Source organism: Podarcis erhardii, assembly GCF_964252035.2.
Source record: "Podarcis erhardii genome assembly, chromosome: 2".
NCBI classification, from domain to species: Eukaryota; Metazoa; Chordata; class Lepidosauria; order Squamata; family Lacertidae; genus Podarcis; species Podarcis erhardii.
Window position 1 is genome coordinate 68,077,575 of NC_138498.1, and position 26,350 is coordinate 68,103,924.

General features: G+C 40.2%; 1 protein-coding gene across 8 annotated transcripts in view; it reads right to left on the reverse strand.

Moving 5' to 3' along the window:
- EBF1 (EBF transcription factor 1) overlaps positions 1-26,350 on the reverse strand; it is a 377,261-nt gene that overhangs the window by 56,939 nt on the left and 293,972 nt on the right. For all 8 annotated transcript variants that reach the window (XM_081851539.1, XM_081851535.1, XM_081851538.1 and 5 more), the window contains exon 10: positions 21,707-21,833. In XM_081851539.1, coding sequence (XP_081707665.1) covers positions 21,707-21,833 — 127 coding nt within the window. The remainder of the gene's footprint in view (positions 1-21,706; positions 21,834-26,350) is intronic.

A 26,350-nucleotide genomic window follows, 5' to 3' on the forward strand; every position in this document is an offset into this window, starting at 1 on the left:
GTGCCAACTTGAACAAAATATTGTGGGGGGCCTAGGGAAGCCCCATCCCGCATAATTGATCCCATGACTCAGTGCACACACACCATTTGAATGAGAATGCCCATCCATTTTGTGAGGGTCCAGCCCCCTCAAATATTTTATGGTGGAGTCCAAAGCGCCACAGCCCCTGGGAGTTAGCTCTGATGACTTCCACAGTTGGAGGCAGTATACTTTGGAATATCTGAGCAAAAATGTAATTGTTTGCTCTACCACTGCAGTGCCCGGTGCGGTGCGGTGCGGTGCGTCACAGCTGTGGAACTACCATCCTGTAACTTCAACTTACCCGGATATGGCTGGGACAGAGCAGGGTATGATGAGGTTGGGGTTGCGTCCTGGTGAAATCCATCTGGTGTTCCCACTGGTGCTTCCACATAGTCTCAACCTGTCACCAACTTGCCCCATCCCACCAGGTAAGCTGCAGCAACGCCAGTGACAGAAGCGGGGCTTTGTCCCACCATACCAGCAGCTAATATTCTAATTTAGGGCATAATCCAAGCAGTTTCACTCCATTCTCATTGCCATCCAACTCCATCCTGGACATGGTCAGGACAGGCTGCTAAGCCCTAGCAAACCTGAGGCATTCTTGCACTTCAGAGACCACATGGCACAGAATCTAAGCCTCCCTGGGGCTTCTTGTTCACTGCTCACGATGGTGCTAGCAGCCAGCAACCATATACAGGATGCCAGAGGCCTTTTGGCCCCTAGCTGGAAGCAGTTGTGACTACTCCCTCTGGCCACAGCAATGTCGCCAGCTAATGAACCAGCACTGGGGAGTGTGGGTTATTGCCTTTGCAACTGTATAATTGTACATATCTATGTCATATTTTTTTTTAATCCATGCTGCTTGTTATATTAACTTCTCATTTCAATTTAGCGTCCATCATCTCGGTACTAATTGTCAGGAATTTCCAACGCATACATGCTCCCAATTCACATAGTTTGGCTCTGATTATTTATTTTACTTTAAGGAATGCTGAATATGTACAATAGCAGCCATGCATTCATACACATAACAACAAGCTTTCAGAGAAACAGCTGTATTCGCATCATTATAACAACAATAACAACAGTTTTAAAAAATATGTACATGTTTTCAGGGGGTGGAGTAGTTTGGACATATCAATAGAATTGTAAAATGGCTGAAGTTGGGAAATGTATAAAACTGGAAGTCATTTGTGAACCATGCATGAATGGTGAACTACGCATAAAATAATTTTACACAAATTCTTCGAAGGATGACTAAGAATGGAGGAACAGGAGGAATGGCAAAATCCTGACTTAGTAAGTTAGGATATACATGAGCTTGGTTAAACCCACACACAGCCCCTTTCCTATGGTTAATGGTTTCCAAATACGTCTGGATTTGGTTTTTAAAAACTTGCTCCAGAATCCTGGCCTCTTTAGTACCCATTAACCACAGTTTTTGGTTCACATGTGAGAGGACGCTATGGTGAACTGTGGCTTCCTGGTTTCTTTCCCCACTTGAGCAAAATGAGGGAGCAAGGGAGCTGTTTGTGGCATGCAAAGCTTACGTATATACTTATTCAGACAGAATTTTATCCTGCAAACTGAACCATTCTGAGTCACATTAGTCCAAACTAATTTAGGGACAATAGTAGTTCTTTTTTACATAGATAAAAATGAGTATTAGCGTAGGCACAAATAAACCAGTAAGTTTCATTCTCCAGTGAAAAGGCAGAAGTGAGATTTCATGTGGAGACAAATGCTTGGCAAATTTTAGATCTCATTATCTTTAAATACTGATGCATTTCAACCACGCAGATAATTATAGCTGACCATATTGTAACTATTTTACTGCTGCCCTTTCCCTCATAAATTTTACTTTTGGAAATATAAGTGAAAAATGTGGTTTCAATTTCATACAAATTGCATGCTGTTTGGTTTTAACAAGAAAATGGAAATAATAGCTGACTTCTTTAAAGGGAATTACAGGTATAAGTTGTAGGGATATCTTTTACCTTTCAGCCCATGCAAGAACAACGAAGTACAAAATAAAAAGTGCCTTTCGAATAAAAGTGAATTGTACAACAAAATCATACCTCAGAACTGCAAGGACGGCCTCTTCCAATATGAAGAGACCCAGACCCTGAGATTATCACCTGAGGCCCTTTTCATGTGCCTCCTCCATGAGAAGTCAAGAGAGTGGCAACCCAAAAATGGGCCTTTCCTGCAGTGGCTCCCTACTTGTAGGATGCTCTCCCCAGGAAGGCTTGCCTGGTGCCTTCATTACATATATTTAGATGCAAGGCAAAAACATTCCTTTTCTCCCAGGTCTTTGGCTAACCAATCAATCTTTGGTCTTTTAAACTGTTTTGGGGGTACTGTTTTTGTTTGTTACTATGTTATGTATTTTGTGTTTTTATATTGTAAACTGCCCTGTGATCCTCAGAAGAACTGTAGATAAATTTTAAAAATTAAATTAGAAAAGTTTTACACTTTTTTATTCTAAACATACACCAAGCACTTTTAATAAGTTAGAACAATTCTTTTCATCTTTATTGCTCTCTGTTTTGCAAAGCAAGCCAAGCTAAATTGAAAATAATGCAGTGCTAAGATATAGTATCCTGCCAACCTAGCAGTTCGAAAGCACGTCAAAGTGCAAGTAGATAAATAGGTAAAGGTAAACGGCGGGAAGGTAAACGGTGTTTCCATGCGCTGCTCTGGTTCGCCAGAAGTGGCTTAGTCATGCTGGCCACTTGACCCGGAAGCTGTACGCCGGCTCCCTCGGCCAGTAAAGCGAGATGAGCGCGCAACCCCAGAGTCAGTCACGACTGGACCTAATGGTCAGGGGTCCCTTTACTTTTAAGGTATAGTAACTTCTTCTATGTACAATGCAAAAGAGTCTTTAGGTTGGTGGGCAATCTTACTGAACAACAAGTAGCGCTGCAAAGGAAGGTGAATTAACTGAGAGAGAGAAAACTGCTTGTCAAATTGATTAAGGGTTCAAACAATCCTACACAGATTTATCTGTAAAAAAAAATTTAAAATCTCAGTGGGATTTCCTTCCTTGTAAACCAACAAAGATTAAGGTTGCAATTTCTCTATGGTTGTTTGGAAGCCTAGGATCACTACACTTGTTTAGCTGACTATCCTGTAATGATCTCTTAAACTACCATTTTGAGTGTACCACAAAGGTGCCATCCTGACACCAATGTCACTGCTGCTGACCTGGATGAGGTCGGGTGGTAGCAGGGTTCATAAAATGCAGTTGCACTTTTCATACAGCCACCAGCTGAACTTGTGCTTCCACCAGTACGACAACACAGTCCTGACCTCATCATATCGCCTCCCTCATCTAGGTAAGCTGCAGAGATGGCAGTGTTGGGAGAGCATCTCCACCCCACCCTGGCTAAATGAACTGAATGAAATCTGTAAATTCTAAGCATGTTAACCAAATAAACATTTGTAGCTGATTAAATGTAAACAATCATACAGTTAAACAAATCTGCATTTCACCCAAACTTCACTATGGCTACCTTTTTACGAAGTCAAACAATTCTGCAATAACTTACTAAATAAAACTGACCATTCATAATAAGAAGAAAAGGGCATTGTTAAACACTACTTATTTAAAAGATAACCTAACTCTTTGGGAAAGCATTCTTAAAATCTTCCATGCTGTAGTGTTTCGGAGTTTTGCACATTTTTAATTATCAGTTGATTCTGCTTAAATGCTGTTTGGTTGTTATGAAAACCACCTAGAGCTTTGAAAATGTTTTAAATAAATAAGTTTTTCAGATATTACAAACAAGTTAAATGCCATATAAGCAGCTGAAAAAATATGTTTCAAATCACCTTTGTTAATCTGGGAGGGTAGTTTTTTAAAAAAATAAAAAACCGGCTAATAAACTAGCACAGTAGCACCATAGAACCAAGCAACATAAGCAGCTATGCCATTAAAACTCTGTTCCAATGAGGCCCTCACCAACTGCCCAGGCAGGCGCACTATGTGACCCATGAGAGCAACAAAACAATTAGATTGTACAACGGTGGTGGGATATACGGATATGGACAAACACCCCCCCTCTAGATCACACCCAATATTTCCACCAAGTTCCCCATGCTGCGCAAAACATTGATCTCTTGCATTTTATCGAAATGCCAAGTCAGTCACAGTGTACAGAGTATGCTTTTCCTCCACATTTACATATTTATTTTCCTTAGGAATAAGTGACAGCTTACAGGATGGCATTTTCAAAGATCCCTTTGCAATTCATGGGTCAATCAATACTCTTTGAAATTTTCAGAAGGCTTTCCACTTAAGGACAATGCTAACTGACTTGGGTCACATTTTTCAATAATTATTTGTTGTGGTGTGGGCTCTGGCCTTCAGGAAACTCTAGAAGGCTTCAGTCACAAATTACCCCTGTGGTGGCAGTCACAGGCTTAAGAAAAGCTTAGGTTCCTCTCTAAGGAACATCTCCTTTCAGAAAGCCAGAAATGCAAGTACCGGATATCAGTTGCTGTTTTCATATCTTGGGCAATTTTTCTTCAATTTCCATCTTTCCATGTTAACTTGCTCCTATTCTCTTTTATAAAATCCCATCTGTTCAATTATTTATTTCTAATTATTACATGTCATGCTTTCTGCAGAAGTCAGCATATAAACAAGAAAATAGTGCTGCACACTGTGGTGACTGCATAATGTTAGGTTAAACGAGCAATACGTAGGTGAAATCTGCAACATTTGTTCTCAAAACAAATAGTATATGTGGGAGATACATTGTAAGACTTTGAAAGGTTTTCAGGTATCTGTGGCCTCTTTTAGTGGGGCGGGTTCTGTAAGACCTGTTTTCCCCCTGTTCTTTTCCGTTTTTCTTGGTTGTTTGGTGTATTTTGTTTTGTATGTCACTTTGGGTCACTTTGTAAGGAAAGAGACTAATAAATAACAACCAAACAGCAACACAAATTTGAAGTTGCGCATTTCCTCAGTCATACTATTTCACTTTATCCCAATTCTCTGCATTCACTATCTCTTTTGTAGGCAAGCGTCATCATAATCCCACCATCCTTGTTTAGTGTTTGTGGTTAAGAGAAGAGAGAGCTTAATCACAACTCCCCAGTTTGGATGACATCCTAAACCAAATTTTGGCTTAACTCAGCAGCAAAAAGGACTGTGGAAGACCAAAGTGGCAGTAGGAGCTCACACATTTGTGCAAACTTGATAAGATAACATTTGGCTTAGCCTATCATGCAAGCCAGGACACTGTAGGACACAAAAGTGGGACCCACAACAAATGTTGCTGTGTGGAGTATTCCCTAAAATCCCCATAGTTCCCTGTGAAGAGGGACTGATTGTCAGACTACTCTGAGAATTAAAAAATTGTCCAGTAGCACCTTAGAGAGCAACTAAGTTTGGGTACAGGATAAGTGTGCATGCACACTTCTTCAGATACACTGAGACAGAAGTCACCAGACCCTTAAATATAGTGGGAGGGTGGGGTGGGTTTTTTTTTTAGAAGGGTAGTAGGGTAAATGGACATAAATCTGACATCAGGAATCACAAGACAGAGAAGCCAGTAGGAGAACACTTCAATTCTCCCAGGACATTCAATACAGGATCTCAAAGCAGCTGTCTTATTACAAAAGAATTTCAAAAATAGACTTGACAGAGAAGTTGCAGAATTACAACTTATTACTAAACTGAAAACTATGGAGAGACCTGGTCTGAATAGAGATATTGGATTCTTGTCTCATCACATATGCTAAAGCCATTTTTGGTCATCTGCATACTATCCCTTGCTTTTTTCTGTAGGACTAATTTACCATACCCATTGAGTCAATCACCCATCTCCTACTAACCTTCTGAGAAATACCCCACCCCACCTTCCCACTATATATAGGGGTCTGGTGACTTCTGTTTCAGCGTATCTGAAGAAGTGTACATGCACACGGAAGCTTATATCCAGAACAAACTAAGTTGGTCTCTAAGGTGCTACTGGACAATTTTTTAATTTCATCTCAGTCAGACCAACACGGCTACCTACCTGAATCTACTCTGAGAATTGTAGCTCTGTGAGGGTGATAGGGACCTCTATCAATTCAGCACCCTTAAACTACAGCTCCCACATTCTTTGGGGGAAGCCATGACTGTTTAAAGTGGCATCATAGTGCCTTAAATGTATGACATGAATGTGGCCTAACTAGGGATGCCACGTTCCTAGAAAAACATGTTGCCTGAGCTGTTCTGTATTTTGCTCGACCAAAGGTGGCAACCCTAGGCCAAACTCCCCTTCCTTATCATTCAGGGATGGAATAAGATTCAGGGAGGGAAAGACAAGGATTGTGTAGTCACAAATGCTGGTGTTTTACAGCAGGCACTGTGGTTCTAAGACCTTATTGTTTTGTATTTATTACGAGCAGGGGGTTCTGCTTTCTCTCTACCTCTGCAAGGCCCATGTAACGAGGCAATACTATCTCTGAAATAATGAGCGAAGGAATGCAGTTCCAATCTCAGGTGAGATTTCACACACTAAAGAACCAGATCAATACAACCAGCAGCAGGCCGCTCAATATCCCCTGAAATATTGCTTCATTTTTCTTCTTATTATAGATGAGTTGTGTTATTATTTTCCCCAAATCAATATTTTACAACCTTTTTTATCCGTTTCTCCATAAATTTTGTGATTACTTTAAACTGGGAATTCCGGTACACTAAATAAGATGCAGTATCTGAAAGGTAGTGAGAGTACCAACATGGTTTTTCCACTTCTTTTTAACAACTTGGGCACTGTACCAGGGTGAAAGGGGCAGGCTTATGAAAACGTGATCAGAAATATTTTTCACTGAGCAAAGTAGAAACCTGGAATGGGCTCCTGTAAATGCAAATGGCTAAATAATAATAATAAATAATAACAACAGCTTCAAAAGATTTGGTGTATGAAACACAGAATTGAGATACACGGTACACACGAAATTTAATTCCAAGCAAAATTGGCCTCTCCGCTACCTCTGTGCCTGGTCGCAGTTAAAGGGCCAGCATAATTCACTGAAATTGTTTCTTACAAAGCAGATAATTTTGTGCACCTTAGAATGATTTAATTAGCTTCCAGAGCTGTCTCCTGCTAAGTGTTTAAAGTGTCTGCAAATCAGATCATGTTAACTCATCTGCTGCAGTACTCTTAGAGTGTCTTAACAAAAAACTGTCGTCTTTAGACATTAATGGAAGCAACCCACAGACCCCTTGGAGAGCAAGCAATATAAGTTAATTACCCAGTGATTTGGAGAGTACACTGTAACCTATACCAATTGTGTGGTGACGTACCTATTTCTAAACCTTCAGCGCACTTGGCTAGCATAACTATCTTCTGAAGTTAGGTATTCCCCAAACTGGGCTAGGAGAGCACAGTTTTACAAATTTATTATTTGAGGCATTAATATACTGATTTGAAGGTTTAACAGCCTTCCAAATAATGACATGATCAGAAGCATAAAGTAGCAAATTCAGTATCCAATTCACCAGTGAATCTAACACAGACACACAAACCCTTTACCCTTAATTTCCAAATGTTTCCAAGATGTAAGTACCAAGCATTTTACTTCAGCAGGTAAAAAGATAATTCATTTGGTATCTTCAAACATTTTTTTAATCAAAGGTTTATGGGCTATTTAAGTAGTCACTGCTATTAAGACTATGCTTGAAGATCCGTTACAAACAGGTTACAAAGAGAATTTAGTATTTCTATTATTGTTGTTGTTGTTGTTATGATTACTACTTACAAAAAATTAAGAGCCAGTGGTATAGCATACAAGGAGACAATACATTACAATAAAGCTATAACAAAATCCATAAACAGCTGAAAACTTCATCAGCAGAAAACATTTAATCGGCAAACAACAGAATAGTTAACACTGTGGGCCAAACTCCTAGACAAGGTAAGTTTTTTTTATCTGGTGCCAAAAATATGTTAATGGTAGCACCAGTCTAGCTTCATTGGGAAGAACATTCCACAAGCAGAGAGCTGCATCTGCACATTTATGACCCTTCAAACCTTCCCCAGAGGGGGCACCCAAAGAAGGGTCTCAGATGAAGGCAGAAAGGACCAGGTAGGTTCATATGGGACCATGTGCTCTGAAGAATATTGTGGTCCTCATCTACACAGAGCTTTATAAGTCAGCTGATGTGGCTGAGCCAGGATCATTTACATTACATGTCTGTAAACTAATCCTATGTTTGAAAGCACAGCAACAATATAGCAAAGGACTAGGCTATCACACACACACAAAAGGAGGTTGGTTTAAATCAAATAACATGCCCAAACATGTTTTGTGCTAGCCATATATAGGAATCTACACCATGGTTTATGTTTCCAGACACAGAGCAGACAAGCCATAGTTTTGAGCTCCTTGCTGCTTCCAGTTTCCATCTGCTCAGCACTCAGGTTCGTATGATTTCAATAGTGAAGCAATTTCTTGAAACAGAACAACTTCCTTAATTTGTCAATGGTTTGTAAAGTGAGACATGACATCAAGCCACAGTGAGTACAAACTGTGGTTTGATATTCTGCTGTGGCAGCTCCTTGCAAACCAAGCTTTGATTGCTATGCTCTACCGTGACTGTTGGAAGCAATATGCTTCTAAATACAGTTCCAGGCCAAAGCCATTCTAAAGATTCCAAACTCAGAGAATCTATACCTTCAAAAATACGTAATGGTTTGGGTATGAGGAAGGACCTGAAGAAGGGGGCAGAAATAGTGCTGTGCTTAAGATTTATTCTGTATGTTATTTTTTAAAAAACATTCTCCATCAATCCACATGAAAAGCAATTGCACATAAAAACTATAAAAATGGGAGAGAGAAATGTTGAGGTATTTTCATGTGTGAGGTGCCAGGGTTCTCTTGAAATTACCTTGGGGTGTTTGTCTGTTCTTTCATTCTACAAATCATTTCTCCAGTGGTCTGTACTCTGCAGCCTTCCCGGGAGGCCACGCTTCAGTTAAAGCCCGGGGAAACCAATGCAAGAAAATTCCTTCCATGGGCCTTTTTCAGACTAGGAAATCCAGGCAGCTGGGGAGGCTGCAGAGCGCTGAAAAGATGTTTACTAGAAATAAATGAACATACACCATCCTCAACTACCCCACAGCAACAAGGTTAGCTCAAAACCCCAGTAAAATTCTAAAAAAATCATTCAAGTGCGCTCAGAATGGGGCAGAAGAATACAAGGGGGCAAAAATCTTTCAGAAATTGGGAGGGCAGCAGCAAAATCAGTAGCACCACATTCTAAGAGCTCTTGGTGCCTATCCCTAGTTCAACTCTCAGCCAGACACATGCTAAAAGAAGAGAGGCTGCAGGGTGATGAACTGCTTGGCTTCACACCACTTTCCTGTGCTATTGCTTTAGCCTCTGCCTGCATCTCAGTGTAGAAATCAAGCTGTTTTACTATACGGATTCACTTTTCAACCAGGCTACTTGCTTGGAATGAAGCACACCTGAGTCTTTTAGTCTCTTATCAAGGGACAGCTTTCAAGCAGCCCCTGCAAATGAACCAGAAAGAGACTGCTGGGAGGCAGCTTGCTTGAGGAGTCATTAGAGAATGCTGCATAAAGAGCACTGCCTCTGTGAATATGCTCGCCTGTCCTTGCACCTCTGCTTCTCCTTGCTCTGTAAAGTAGCCATGAGCTTTCCCCTGAATTCTCGTTATGGGCTGCCTTCATTTATACAGTGGTACCTCGCAAGACGAATGCCTCGTAAGACGAAAAACTCGCAAGACGAAAGAGTTTTTCGTTTTTTGAGTTGCTTCGCAAGACGGATTTCCCTATGGGAAAACGTCTTGCAAGTTTGTTTCCTTTGTCTTGCAAGTTTGTTTCCTTTTTCTTAAAACCGTGCATTCAGGGGGTGCAGTTGCGACTTGACTTCGAGGAGCAACTCACAGCAGTGTGGTAGCCTTTTTTTGAGGTTTTTGAAGACTTTGGTGATTTTTGAAGCTTTTCCAAAATCCGTGCTTCGCAAGATGAAAAAATTGCAAGACGAAAAATCTCGCAGAACGAATTAATTTCGTCTTGCGAGGCACCACTGTATATGTTAAGGGCATTTACAAAGGGAGCTGACATCGGAGCTTAAAGGGTTTCTTTATACAGCACCAATAACTGTGCAATAGGATGGTCCCTGGGGATCATCCTGTTTCTTGAGGATCAAATAAGCTGTTTTGTTTGCGCTATCAACCCTCAAGAAAGGGTTGAAGTTCTCGGGTTAACTGCAAGGCCCAAGGAGGGCAAACAGCTTGACTACATCAACTGTGGGGTTATATCACTATAGAATTAAATAAGTAATTGCCAGGATAATCTTGGCAATCGTGTGTGGGTTTTTTAAAGTATTAAATTCAGTTTACCAGTTGCTGCAGAAAAAAAGGGTAATGTCATGACTCAAGCCTGCTAGGATGCTATCCCTTTAATCCTGCAAACCTGTGGCAGGATTGGTTTTTAACATCCACTCATTTTCTGTTTCGTTTGTGAAACAAACAAATTCTGAGTGAATTCTGAGAGCAAAAGCATCTCAAAATAATCCCGTATCTTTTAATAATCAGTAATCGGTACCCACATGTAAACTGCAGGTGCTGGCAACAAGATTTGGGACAAACAGTCCAGCATTTCCTGGTTTGAAAAACATAGGACCTTCTTATACTGTCAAAACACTGTAAACAATCAGATGCAGAGGCACAAACAAAATATGGCTGCAGTACTGTACTTGTAACATTATAATGCATATGACACTGCCTTGGCCTTTGTGACAGTGCCTTAGTATAGATAAGGTGAAGATTACATAGATGCTACCTTAGCTTAATCAAGATAACAGTTTGCTGCAAGTGTCAGTTTGTCCTTAAAGTGTCAGTGTCAGTTTGTCCTTAAAGCCTACAATAATTCTTATGGTGATGAAGTTCAGGTGCTATTGGAATACTTTCCATGGCCAAAAATGGGCTGATCAGGGCTAATTCTGGCTCATCGAGTGCTTAATCTGGTATTATGTAGCTAAGAGAATTCAACCCTACACACTTTTATTTAGAAGAAAGTTCTCAATGACACATTCTTCCAGATACGTGCAACAGGGTTGCACCTTAGTTAGGAAACTCACAGAAATGGGTGCCCAGTTCCAATAAAGAAACTACTGCTTGTTTTTAAAGTTGCAAATCTACATTCAGACACCGAAGGGCTTGTTTTAGAAATTATTCTTTAAATTAAAATGCAAGTTATAATTTGACAAGAAGAAAGATGTACATTCAAATACCAAACAGAAGTGTCTTCAGACAATTGTTTCTTCTTGTTCAGTTTCTGTTCCACAAAGATATATTGGGGGGGGGGGGAATAATAGATGTTTTTGTATTCTTTAATTAACCCTACATCTGCTGGAAGTCAAGGTTTCCTGGTGGTAACCACCAGTGCAAAATCCAGGTGCAAATGAACAAGCAGTTCAAAGTGGCAGCTCCTGACGCCTGGAGGTTAACCATAATTTATGTTCACCGGAAGAAAGTGAAAGATTATGTTGGTTGTGCTGAACTTGTCGATGGGCAAGAGAGACAACAAGGAGTATAACAGAAATATATGGTGTTTTCACACTTCTTTGCTGTTCTACCTTGCTAAAAAAAAGAAAGGGGGGGGAGAACTACCCCTGTTTCAGGAATGGTTTAAGCCTCTATTCAGTTCTGGAAATATTGTACTTCTGATCTCTTAATCATCAAGAAATGCAACAAGGCTTTTTTAAAAATAAAATAAATAAAATAAAATAAAATAAAAAATAAAATAAAATAATAAAAAAAACCTGTCCCCACACCAACTGCTGGAAAAAAGCTAGGGCAAAAACAAATCAGCCCATCTCTAGAACAAAGTGTTTTTCTCAACCTTAGCTACATCAGAGTGCAAGTGAGAAATGGTGTGATGTCTGAATCATGGTTTGAAAACCAGAAGACATTATTTGAGGAATGTGTGAACCCCATGGTTTATCCAATTATGATTTGGCATGATGCTTGAATCACCAAACCCTGGTTACACTGACAGGTCTGCCTCCAAAGGTTACTGTAACATCAAGACAGAAAGCATAGATACACAGGGCTGCATCCAATTAAAATTAATGGACCTAGTTTAGTCACATCCATTAATTTTGATGGGTCTACTCAGAGTAGAACTGACATTTGATACAAACTACGGTTTTCCCACAACCTAATATCAGCACCACCTCGAAGTTCTCAGTAATTCAAGTAAACGAATAAGCCCTTTACTATGTAAGCAGGACATGTACATGTCATAGCACTGTGGAGACTTTGGGAGAGATTCAAGGGCTTCCACTATGGGGCTTTCCCCCACTCCTCCTCCCCAAGCTGAAATGCTTGCTCTGATAGGACACTGGGCATAGCTTGATGTTAAATTCTTTCCTAGAGGTTGCATCCAGAAAATCTGTCCCATTATCGCAAGGCAGAATAGAATTTCCCCTTCCTCTTCTCATCCCATACATCTCCCAGATCTGTTGCAAGTGTTCCCGCTACCCTCCAGAGCGGATTGGGCACAGGAGTACATGGGGAGAGGGGAAATTTTGTTGGGCAAGCAAAAGTCCTTATATTACAACACTGAATGGTATCTAAATTTGATTGGAATACTTGTAATATATATTTGGCTCTTTTAATGCCAGCGCTATAGTACTTTGGCTTTAAGGGCTGATTGATTTAAAGCAGTGGTTCCCAAACTGTTTGGTCAGAAAACCTGCCCCCCTCATAGGATTCCTTTCTGATAACCATATTTTCACCCTAAATTGGACATGAAAATGAACCCTCACATGCCAACTTGTGTTGCATTGATTTTACCATCTACCATAGCTGTCAACTTTTCCCTTTTCTTGCAAGGAATCCTATTCAGAATAAGGGAATTTCCCTTTAAAAAAGGGAAACGTTGACAGCTATGCCATCTACTGATCACAGAAATGCTACCTTTTTTAAACTGGGAATCACTAATCTATGGTAATTATGATGAATACATCTTCTCTAAGAAGTATGCAAATTATTGTATTTGCAGGTCCAAATGAAAATATACTTGCTAGAAAATCCTATTGAAATCCCAGAACAAACTTCAGAACTGGACAAGATTATTATTTTTTCATCATTTCACATGTTAAACCTTTGCTTATACCACATGCTGTTCAGACCTCAAAATGCAGCATCAATACATGACTCACTTAAAACAGCAAAGCTTGTTTCAGTGGAAATCCCTTGAGAATCAGGCCACGTTTTTACAAAGTGGGTAACAATACACCAGCAGCTGTTGTAAAATAACAATAGAATATAAAATCCTAGTAAGGCCAATCAAACAGAGCAAAGTTTGGAAGCAAGGGTGTGAAAATGAGAGCATATGGGTAAGGATAAAGGAAAGGATTTGCAAGATAAATTTCAGTGACCCTGCGGGTTAATTTATTGTTGAAGCTGCAAAGCAAAAAAAGGGGGGAGTTATTGGCTATGAAGGTCAGATAACTAGTTATGCCACATTAAATAGGTCAGAAGATCCAGGAGTCCATGGGATTGCATGAAAATTGCCAGAAAGCCATATAAAGTCTGGTTTACCCCTTTATCGTTAATACTCTCCTAATCCTTTAGTGCAAATTTATAGTTTAGAAATGGCAACACATCTTAAAGATTAAAGGTATGTGACAAACAGTTCATGTCCCTAAATAATCAAATCACATAGCTTAGACCAGGCTCTTATCAGCCGCCTCCCCCCTCCCTCACCTTATGATTTCATAGGTAGAAAATACTTTATATCCCCTATTACATAAATGATGAATTGGACCATTGGTTATGGGCTGTTATTTGCTTGGCTGTAGTCAATATGTTTTCTTTGGACAGGGATTTCAAAGATTTATGTCTCTTCTGGATTTATCACTTATTCCCTTAGAGCAGACAGGGAAAAGTCAAGATTGTAAGGCCGTAGGCACATCTAGACTTTATAATATTGGGGAGGAGGACATTGTTGCTTTAAATAGTCTGAGGACCTTGTGCTGCATAAGGCTTTGTTGGGCAACCAGACGGCGCAGAGAGAAAAAGAACATATTTATTGGGAAGTGTAAAGTATGCAAAATAAGATATTTCATTGACTATAAATTTTAATATGACTGTAGCTGTAATTGCATTAATTCTGCAGACACGGTAATAATGTACAGGTTTTAGCTCTACTGTACTACATTGTAAAAAGTTATATGAAATTAGTTACATCTTTCTGCCTTCAGGTTTACTATGTTTGGGTTCCACATGATGACTGTTTGCTTACTTGGCTGTAGTGATTTCATATCTGTATTGTCCTTCATGCTTTCTGACGTTTCTATGAAACAGCTGAATGAGATCATCCTGGGTTTTGGAACTGGGCATCATCAATATGCCGATGACCCCCATCTAGCAATATCTCTCCTTTGCATCAGAATCAAATGAGGTAGTAGACATGCTGAAGCAATATTGGGACTTGATTACATGATAGTCAAGAATCTGAAGCACCACCCCTACAAGATGTTGGGTAGGGCTTGGTGATGTTAGGTTTTCAACGCCGCAATGTATCACCAGCCAAACATTGTGATCTGGTGATACACCACAAAGCTGGAACAAGCTGCATTGGCCCCAGCCTGGGAGTTGAGGCACTTTCACCCTAGAGTATTATGGGCAGGGACAACACAGCTTGTTTGCGCTGCTCAGCTGGAGGGCGGGATATAAATGTTATTATAAGCAAACAAGCAAATTAACTGCAACACAAACCACCGAGAAGCCAACAGATGATGCAGGGAATAATAATAATAATAATAATAATAATAATAATAATAATTTTTATACCCCGCCCTCCCCAGCCAGAGCTGGGCTCAGGGCGGCTAACACCAGTAAAATTACAATAAAAACATAATTGGGGGGGGGGCAATTTAAAATACGGGTTAAAATACAATTTAAAATGCAGCCTCATTTTAAATAGAAGCCCATAGATCAAAACCATAAGGGTAGGGAAGCATAAGGGTCAGACTGAGTCCAAACCAAAGGCCAGGCGGAACAGCTCTGTCTTGCAGGCTCTGCGAAAAGATGTCAAGTCCCGCAGGGCCCTAGTCTCTTGTGACAGAGCATCCCACCAAGTCGGGGCCAGTATTGAAAAGGCCCTGGCCCTAGTTGAGACCAATCTAACCACCTTCTGACTTGGGACCTCCAAGGTGTTGTCATTTGTGGACCTTAAGGTCCTCTGCAGGGCATACCAGGAGAGGCGGTCCCGTAGGTATGTAAGTGGTGACAATGACCTACCAGCACAGTGACACAGTCTGAGCTGTAAGAGACTGAGGCTGCAATCCTATACTCATTTACCTGGGAGCAAACCTATTGCACTTATATAGGCCTTGCTTTTAAATAGACATATATAGGATTGCATGTGAACAGAGAAGGAGGAAGAGAATCTCAGGAATGTTTGGGAACATTTAAGTAGCGTTTAGATCACAGTGTGTTGTTCTTTTCTCTTCAGCTTCTCTACTTGTATCACAAAGAGCAAAAATTCCCCAATTATTTTAAAAGTGGTTACATGGAACTGGAGTACATCATCTGATTAGCAGACTTTATGCTGTTAAGAGTCATTTGTTTGCCTTTAATCCTTGGTAGAACTTTGAAAACCGGCAGCAATCTTATAGTTTTTAATGTGTAAATCTATGCAGTTTAATTTATTCTAATTGCTTCGCTTATGTTTATTTGATGCACAACAGGAGCAACAGAACAAAAGATGGAGAAGCCCTGCCTTCAACATTACCTCCTTGACTGCATGGCCTCATCCTCTTATACCATTCAATAACAAAGAACATGTAAAAGAATGTATTAAAAAACCTCCACCAAATATTTACTGACCTCTGACATAATGTATCCTGTTCCTTATCCTTGGGGACGAGAGTTTGAGACTTTTGTATTCTATTTCCTACTAAGAAATATTTCCCCTTGTTCCAGTGAAACTGACTCCTTGTCCCCAAACCAAACTACTACTAAAGTTGTTATTAACTATTCAAGCCTGAATGAAGAAAAAGAAAGTGGGCAGCAGTAGCACATAGCACTGTGGAGCAGAGGTGGTGAGTAGTTGGAAGGGGAATGAGAACACACCAGCAGATCCAATCTGGTCCTCCTGTCAGGGTACTTGCATTGCATTGTATTGCATTGTACTTGCATTGTACAGCTCTTTCTGCTGGTATACAGCAGCGACTCTCATGCCAGCAGGTCAGGGAAGTCTGCAACCCCATTACACCATCCTATACTGGTGCATGGAAGACTGTAGAGCTGATGAGGCTGCGTGCTACAGTTACTCCACTTAAATTAAGTTTTCATGATGCTCTCTGGTCAAACATTGGAAGATGGATTAACCAAAGGAAGGAGCCAAGCATTTTTGGTAGTTTGATACAAGGCTAATGACAGCCAGTGTGTCTCTTATTACTACTTAATCTAATCAACAAGCAATGCTTTTACAATGGTACCTCTGGTTACGAACTTAATTCATTCCAGAGGTCCGTTCTTAACCTGAAACTGTTCTTAGCCTGAGGTACCACTTTAGCTAATGGGGCCTCCCGCTGCCACTGTGCCCCCAGCGTGTGATTTCTGTTCTCATCCTGAGGTAAAGTTCTTAACCCGAGGTACTACTTCCGGGTTAGTGGAGTCTGTAACCTGAAGTGTTTGTAACCCGAGGTGTTTGTAACCTGAGGTACCACTGTACTACATTTCCTTTTTTAAAAGAAGCCCAACATTTTTTTGATTGTACGTATTTGGAGGATTAAGAAACCAGATATAGTTTCAAGAAAATGGGAAACTTTTTCATGAACAAAATTCAAAATGTCAAATTCGGTCCCGGGGGGAAATATTCACAGTGTGGACTAGAACACAGAGAATTCTTCACACCCAGGTGGCTTTTATCCAGAATGTAGTATTTTGGTGTTTTGTAATTCCAATCAGTGAAAGGATTGGCTTCGTGATATTTTGAAAAGAGTGCAGGATTACGGAGATCAGAAGTCTGATATGCAGAAACCTTTGCTCCACTCAGGATGCTATTTACAGAAGATAAGAAAGTGGCAGAAAACAAGCAACATTCAATTCTTTTTTGAGGTGGGGTACTGTTCTATTTTGAACAAATGAACACTCATGCAATGAATTTTTCTATATTCCACAGGAACTTGAAGTGTCTTGCTTAATATCTCCTCAGTATATTTTTGTTTTAGAATAGAATCGTCAGTGTAACATAGAGTCATATTTTAATGCCAGAAGCTACTGAAAGAATATATCGCATTTAAATGAGTATGTTAAGCTTCGTGAATCATATATTGTACAAGGTCTAGCAACCATGTACTGAGGGACTGCCAGGTAGTTTAGGATGACCCCAGCCCAGCATTGCAGTCTCTGGAGAGCAGCAAAAACTGGAGATTTGTCCACCCAAAAATAAATTGATATGCATACCAGTTTGGTCACATGTTGTGCAGGCTTATACCAGGTGCCTAGATCAATCCTAATTTGCTGAATGGAATTTGAAAGCTGACACATGTAGGAGGTGATTCATGCTATTTTAAAAAATCTCCAACAGTTGGAAATATTTGAAAGAATTTTAAAATATAATTGAATTGAATAATTGCATTTTTAAGCTCTTTAGAGTTTAAATAAAAGGGTGGAATATTTAAATGCATATATACATACATACTTAGGTATGCATTCACTGGAGGTTTCAGACAAACCCAAAATTAAGCCAAATAAATGCATTTGATTGGAAGTCAGCTCTGCTGACAGAAAGCATTTGTGCCCAATGACATTAGCTTTATTCCCAGTCATCCCTAGATGGGACTGTCTCACACCCAGTCATTCAGATTCCAAGACACACCATCTTGCATTTCCTTCAGTAAAGACAGCCTGACATAGGCATTTCTGTCAGCTCTAGTTGAAAACAGTTTTACTTCTCTTCAGCGACTTTTGTGACAGGCAAAATCCATGCAGAAAAGCAGTTCCTGTCAGGAGGTTTCATGAGTCTGTTTGTAACATAAACATCCTTCTGAAGTGCTTCCAAGGAAAGGTGTGTGTGTGTGTGTGTGTGTGTGTGTGTGTGTGTGTGTTCTATCACACTGTAAACCTCACGGGGAATTTAATGTAAAAAAAGAGAGACTAACATTACATTTTATACAATTATGTGAATTTTAAATATGTTGTTGCTTTTTGCTAAGGCTGGCCCCTTTTAAGAGTTCACTGAAAAACAGGCACTGCTGAACACTGAAAGTATCCGAGTTCTTTTTTCTATATTTAAATATATTTAACATCCAAATGTGAATTGTTTTGCTTTGCAAGAGACTTCCTGTGTAATGACAGAGGTGGGGTGGGTGGGATCAAGGAACTGTTTCCCTCTCTTAATGAAGCTCAGAATGTACAGTTCTTACAAAAAAGAATTATTTTTTTTAAGACATAACATTTCTCCTTGCATCTGGATCTTGCTTCATAGATGCAACATGCAATTCACAAATCAAATTTCTAAGTTGTTGGCAGTTAAATGAAGGGGAGGGGGAAATAACTTAAAATTAATGGGCCACTGGGCTTTTTTTTCTGAGAATTTAAGCACTTAACAGTTTTTTTTAAAAAAGTTTACAGCCAGGTGGCTTGAGGGGATATTTTGTTGAACACTGATTAAAAATAATTTCTTCTAAATGAGACCTAACCACAAAATGGGGCCATTAATGGATAGGGCATTTTCACCAGAGAGGAAAGTATGCCTGAATGGCTTTTGCGCTGCCCACAACCCCCAATTCTCTTTCCTCTTTTCTTTCCTCCTCTGTACTCTTTTCTCATTCTCAATCTCAGGGTAAATAAACACCAAGTGATGCCTCACTGTTTTCAGCCAAAAACAGAGGCCAAACTCCTCTGAGAAAACATTTGGCCTCTGTGGTTTTGTAAAACGTTCCAGAACACTGAATTCACCGACAAACACTGTGGAAAAACTCCCACCGACTGGAACACTGCTGTGGAATGTTGCAGGATCAGAACTTCCAATTGGTCCATTTCCTGTAGGCCCATAATGAGACTTGTTAAAAAAAAAAAAAAGTGTGGGGGGGGAGATAAACTATGTGGGAGTTAAAAGAAGTTCTCATGGGAAAAATGAATGGCAAGAAATTCTCGCTTTAAAAGAAACAGCTAATCTGCTAGTTTGATTATTCTTCAAAATTTACAATGAACTAATAATCCTAATTAAAACCACTTGGCCTAGTTCTGTAAAGCATCATGGCTTTTTCTATGCTTCGTTTGTACACACCACAGTCTATTATTTCTCCCCCCTTCTACTGATCACTAACAAAGTGCTGACTTTGTCAGGGCGGCTGAGCTAATTTTGTGAACTCAGTGTGAAACCATAGCTAAACAAAATTGTAGTAATTTTCCTTAATTTGTAATAGTGATTGGAGTGCAAACGAAATTTTCCTCTTGGGTCAATCCTATAATTTTCAATTAACTTAAACTATTCAGTAGGTTTGCTCCAATTCTGCATTTTGTTTAAAGGGCTGGGAGGCATTTCTGAAGGTGAGACCAATAGGTGTATAAATGTATAACTCCCGCTCCCTTTTAATTTTTTGTACCCAAACAGTCTTCTGCTTGTGGATTCTTAAGTCCTCTAGACTGCATTAAGTTCCTTCTTTGTTCAGTATAAAATGGAGTACATTGTGCAAAGAAAACAAAAAGCACCACCCCATTTATTTATTTTTGAAGTGGATTCTAAAAAGACAATAGGCACACAACCCTGCAAAAGTTAGCCCTTGCAATAAACGGATACAGGCAGCCAAGTATGCAGAGAGCTGAAATACAAGTCCTGAGAGACAAGAGAGTTTCAACTGCAGGCCAGTGTCTACCCTGGGAAGCCCATTTAAAAAGGATTTTGAACAAAGACAGGGCTAGGTAGCAGGCAAGTCGAGGCCATAGCAGTATAGAAGGAAAGCGAAGGCTGATAGCCAAAGGTACCTGGAGCAGGGCCAGGGAGCCACAAGCAAAGCCCTGATATTGCCCAGCCATAGGCTCATGCCTGACCCAAATGCATTTCTAGCCTGACGAGCTATAACGTGATGCCAGGGGGTTGGACTCGATGGCCCTTGTGGTCTCTTCCAACTCTCTGATTCTATGATTCTAAGAGACAGGAGTTAAGGATTACCATCTTCAAGCATTGCTGCTTTACAATTTGCACTCAATCCATTATGTTTAGGTCAGAGAGCCTTATGAACTCCACTAGGAGTGCTTTAAGGTTACCAGTAGCGTGTCTTAGTAGACTACACTGCTTGTACAAATGGCCAATGGTGGTAAACACAGTGGGTTGTTCCCAAAACACGGGTGCCACTGTGGTCTAAACCACTGTGCCTCTTGGGCTTGCCGATCGGAAGGTCGGCGGTTCGAATCCCCACAATGGAGTGAGTTCCCATTGTTCTGTCCCAGCTCCTGCCAACCTAGCAGTTCGGCAGCACACCAGTGCAAATAGATAAATAGGTACTGCTGTGGTGGGAAGGAAAACAGTGTTTCCGTGTGCTCTGGTTTCCATCATGGTGTTCCGTTGCACCATAAGTGGTTTTGTCATGCTGGCCACATGACCTGGAAAGCTGTCTGCAGACAAACACTAGCTCCCGTGACCTAAAAGCAAGATGAGCGCTGCAACCCCATAGTCGCCTTTGACTGGACTTGATCGTCTAGCGATCCTTTGTTGTTGTTTAGTCGTTTAGTTGTGTCTGACTCTTCGTGACCCCATGGAGCAGAGCAGCGATCCTTTACCTTTACCTTTTTACATGCCAAGTTTATGTTCAAGGTGTCTCCCTTACCAGGTAAGTATATTACATGCCAAGTTTAAAGGGTATGCATTGTATTTCATATTTCTATTATATGGAACAAGCTTTCTTGCTATACTTTCCCTTCTTCTCGGTCTATGTAAATGCACACCTGTGAAACAGAGGCTTTTGTCAGCAGAACAACTCAAATAGATCAACGTCACCTAAGAAGTGGCCAACCAGAGGCCTGTGGGAAATCCCCAAGTCAGATCCAATACAAGAGCAGTCTTCATTCCTTTAGTTACCAGCAACTGGTAACATTACTCCTTCTGATCATGGAGTCAGAGCACAGCCATCATGGCTAGTAGCCCTTGATAACCTTGTCCTCCATGAATTTGTCTAATCCTCTTTTTAAAGTCATCAATGTTTGTGGCTGTCACTGACTCCGGTGGGAGCAATTTCCACATTTAACCATGTGCTGTGTGAAGAAGTACTGTTCTGTTCTGATTCTTCCAACATTCAGCTTCAGTCAATGTCTATGAGTTTTAGTGCTAGGAGACAGGAAGAAAAACTTTTCCCTAGCCCCTTTCTGCATCCATGCTCAGTTTCATAAACTTCTATCACGTCACCTTTTAACCACCTTTTCTCTGAACTAAAAAGTTCAAAACATTGAAACCTTTCCGCACAGGGGAGCTGCTCCATCTCCTTAAACATTTTGGTTGTCGTTTTCTGAATCTTTTCCAACTCCACAATACCCTTTTAAAGTGAGGCAACCAGAACTGTATGCTGCAATCCAAATGTGGTTGCACCAAAGCCTATTGCAGTAACATTCAGTCTAAAAGCAGCAGTGTCAGCAAAGATGGATGAAACACATCTTTTCCCATTCTGTTATGAACAGTCAAAATTAAAGCAGCCTTACCTGTGTAGATGAATCTTCCAGGTGTGCCCTTACAGAACTGCTTGGACTTGTAGGACAATGTAACTTCTACCACACCTGGGATGTGTCGGGGTGGTGTCTGAACTCTGATTGCATGAGGTGTAATAAGCTAGGAGGAAAAAAATAAGCAAGGAGGAAATCAGTGAGATGCAAAATAGTTCTTTAATAACACATTCTTCTCAGATCACATAAACAAAGGTTTGGAACGTGTAATTAACCTGTCAGTGTTTGAATGCGTTTTTGAAGTAACCAGTATAAAAGCCAATGACAACAATATTTGCAAATGTTCATCTTCCCAGTCGTAATAATATTAGCTCTGTTTTCATACATGGCAGGCATTTGCTTCTGGGTATGAAAATTGTTTGTGACACATTGCAACATTTGAATGCAGTCAACTTGCAGTTTCTATATATCCATGCATCTCAAGGAAAATAATAATAATTCAGGGCCTAGCATATGCTGGCTTCCGTAGCATATTATTGAAAATTAACAGAAAATTCCCAAGTTCTAAAATGTAGTATGTACCTCATATGACAAGAGAATAATCCAGTCGAAGTAAATTTCATTTGTGCCTCACTGACATATATCTATGCAGGAGTGAGGGTGCACTCAGACATGGGGATTGTTATGTTAGTTATCCTAATTACAATGCTAGTGTTTATATCCTGGATTCTAACATTTCTTTTTATACAGTGTTACGTGTTGTGTTACGGGAATGTGGCTTTTGGATCAATATACCTCCATGCCATGCTAAATTTTAAATGTTGAGAAAGAACCATATGCTGGAATAACACTCCAAATTTCATCATGCCACTTCGGTGGGAACATAAATGGCATTTCCATGCGCTCTGGTTTCCATCACGGTGTTCTGCTGCGCCAGAAGCGGTTTAGTTATGCTGGCCACATGACCCAGAAAGCTATCTGTGGACAAACGCCAGCTCCCTTGACCTGAAAGCAAAATGAGTGCTACAAACCCACAGTCACCTTTGACTGGACTTACCATCCAGGGTTCATTTACATATGTGTGTGTGTGTGTGTGTGTGTGTGTGTGTGTGTAAAATCTTCCACTCATTCATTTCTTGGGTAAATTGCATGCATAATAAAAACACAGCACAGGGAAAAATGAAATGAGGACAGAACAAACTTAAATAAAAAGAGGAAGGTTTCAAAGAGGGTTTGGCCATGGAGAGAGGTTTTGGCTGAGTGGCAAAGCAAAGGCTTTGTATACAGAGGATCCTAGGTTCAATCCCTGGCATCCTGAGCTATAATACACCAGGCCTGGCAGTCCACTGGGGAGTCACCGTTCATCAGATATGGAACCAGGTGGACCAGTGGTCTGACTCAGTATAAGATAGCATCATCTCTGCCCAAATTCATTCTCATTTTACAGTGTGGCATATACAGTGGTACCTCAGGTTAAGTACTTAATTCGTTCTGGAGGTCCGTTCTAAACCTGAAACTGTTCTTAACCTGAAGCATCACTTTAGTTAAGGGAGCATCATTGCCACTTCCCAAAAGGAACAGAGGTGAAGCATGGGAAGATCAGCCTAGTGTAGGTGCAGTGATAGGCACCATGGATTGGCTCTGCCACCGCACCTCCACCAAACTGATCTCTCTGCACATTGCCATTCCCTCTCTTGTACGTAGCAGCAAAGCTCACTGTTTGGAAGCCAGATGCACCACACCACGCTGCCTGTGTTGCCCCACCAGTCACTGCTGCATAACATCATAATGCCAGGGTGGGATGATGACGGATGGGAAAGCAGAGTGGTGAGAGGGCACAGAGGAAGAGCTGTGTTGTTACTGACAGCTTCATCTCGTAATCAGAGGGTATGGTTTTACTAGCCCTCTCCAATCCCAGTGCTTTGAGGGAGGGAACAGCTTTGCAACAGCCAAACTCTAAGCACCAGGATGAAGAGTTCCTTTCTGACTGACAGCTTTAAATTGTAATCAGAGAGAATGATTTCGCCCAGGAAAACAAATCTTTCAGTTCTTCCCCTTCCAAAATCAAATTTAAAGGTTCCCAGAACAAAAACACCTCGGCTTATTTGTCTGCCATTCTTACCCAGAAGCAACTCTCTCCTGTCTGCAATTTTCAGACCAATTGCCCATAAAACACCAGGGAAGATGAAGTGATTCCTTTTTTACCCGCTCCCAACTGTAATGGCTGCCTTTGCAGGAAAAAAAGTACAGCTATCTTTTTCCATTTTTGCATGATTCTTGCCCTCAGAAGGAGTGACCTTGCCTGCAAATGTCATCCAATTGTAGCCCCCCCCCTTTTTAAAGTGAGACATTATTCCTTTTTGGAAAGAAAACAAGCAGACTTGGACCCCTGAGCTGAACTGGGCAGCCTTCAAATTGGTTCCAGCCAAATCAGGCTGTTTTACGAAGCACGGGGGGGGGGGGGGCGGGCGTTCAAATGAAACCTTATGATTGGTGAAACCCCCTGGTGTGTGTGTGTGTAAATATGTATATGTGTGTATATGCATCTGTATGTGTGCAAATTAATATCTCTGCAGCTTCCATATGTCTGTCCCCAATTTAATTCTCTTTCAACATCATTTCATCCATTTCCCAATAAAAACATGTTGGTTCCCATGAAGAAACTGACATATTTATGGTACATTGTTGCATAGTGTTAAGGTTGAAAAGAGTTCAGCAGATTTGCTGGAAAGTTCTTTACGATCACACTCCCTCATTCTCTTTTAAGTAAATATGTTAAACAAAAACTATGGTTTTAAAAGCACAATTAAATATAGATTTTTGTCCAGTCATTCTGGGCACAAACTTTCTATCAAACTGTTGACATTTAGTTCATTTTGCGCTGGAGGTTACAGAAAGGGGTAAATCTGAAAACCACTCCCCCCCCCCACTTCCTGTGTTGAAATTTTGAATGGATTCTTATAAATCATATACACCTCCCCCCAGCAATGCTTCAGGAATGCATGTGTAGGAGTAGCCACTAATGATGCAGGTGTATCAATAGGCTAAGTCACAGCCCAGAGATTTAAACTGCTATAGGAACCCCAAAACCTGAGACATAACCCCTAGGCACTAATTCTCTCTTTTTTTAATGTCACAAATCCTTAAGCACTTAAGTTTGTGCTACATTCTTTCACTGTATCAAATGTGATGCAATGGAACATTTACCTGCTCTAAGCAGCCTACCACTATTTTGTCAACCTTCAAACATCTCCCAGTAACCGCTATAGTTTTTCTGTACACACTAACATAACTGCAGTTGCCGGCTGCTAGACTATCTTTCCTCCCATTACAGGACCATTTACTACCAACTGCTCTGTGGATACAAATCCAGGACAGAGAAAAAAGGCAGGTGAAGTCAACATCTGGCACTTACTCCAGGTAGACTAATTCTTTTTATTTATTTTTTAAGGGTGTGGTGTTTAATATATGCATTCCATTCTGCAAAGTTGTGAGCAACTACGAGGACTTAGTCAAAAAAGCAGAATATAAATCTATTTAAGAAAATAAAGTGAGTTACTTAGACATAAAAGAAATGAGAATATGGAACGAGGTTATAATCAAGCACAACAGCACCTGTCCCTTCTGGGATTTTTAAGTAAACTGAAAACTTTTAAAGATATTATGCTTGTCATCTGTTTCATATAAATTCTCTTAAATCAGTTGGAACATGAACCGTATTACAAGTTGAACTACAGGGCTTAAGAATAGCAAGACATATGTTGCTACTATCATTTTAAGATCCCAAAGTATATTGGTCATTGCATCAGTAACAAGTTCGTACTCTACTCCAATTATTTTTATATTGCATACTGTAACTGCATCCTATGGAGCTGTTGTTGATATTGAGATGCATTTTTAAACAAATGTTGCTAGTTCTAGATAATTTATCTTGAATGAAAAAAGTATTGACAGCTTGTTAGAAATTCATTTGAGTTACTGTGCAAAAGTGAAATGTACCAACAGCCTCATTGTTCTGTTGGTTGAAATTAGTGTACTTAACACCCACACCAGCAGTGTGCTATGCAATACGTGTAATGCAGAGAAGTACAGCAATTGCCCCACAGTTATTAAATTCCTTTCCTGGAGTCTTGCCAAATACTAACGGAGCCTCTTTCAGACACACTATGAGACCTCTTCATTTTGGCTGGCTTTTGGCTTCAAGATTTAAGCTCTCAATTGGGCTGAGGCTTTATGTCATATTTGGTCTGACATTATCAGGATTTTTCTGTGTACTTTTATTATTTTAACTGTTCCCTATTTCTGTGGATGGGGAAGGGTTGTGCTTTAAATATAATCCATAAATAAAAGAATGAATGCATGAACATAAGTAATTTCAGCAGCTGGAACCATGAGGAAGAAGAAATTTATCAACATAAATATAATGAAAAAAGACATGTACTTTCAAAGCACATGGTTATGTCTTCTGCTTTTAGTTCTGCAGAACAGTTAGCACAGGTCTTAAAGTTTAAACCCAAAACAGATTAAAGATTTTACCTTTTTGTGACATTTGTAAACAGCCATATGCCTATCTCCCTTTTCATTCTTCTTATTATTATTATTAACATTTATATCCCACTTTTCTTCCACTGAAAAGGCAGTCAGTCTCCCATCAAGGCATGGATAAAACCCAGATTTGTTTCA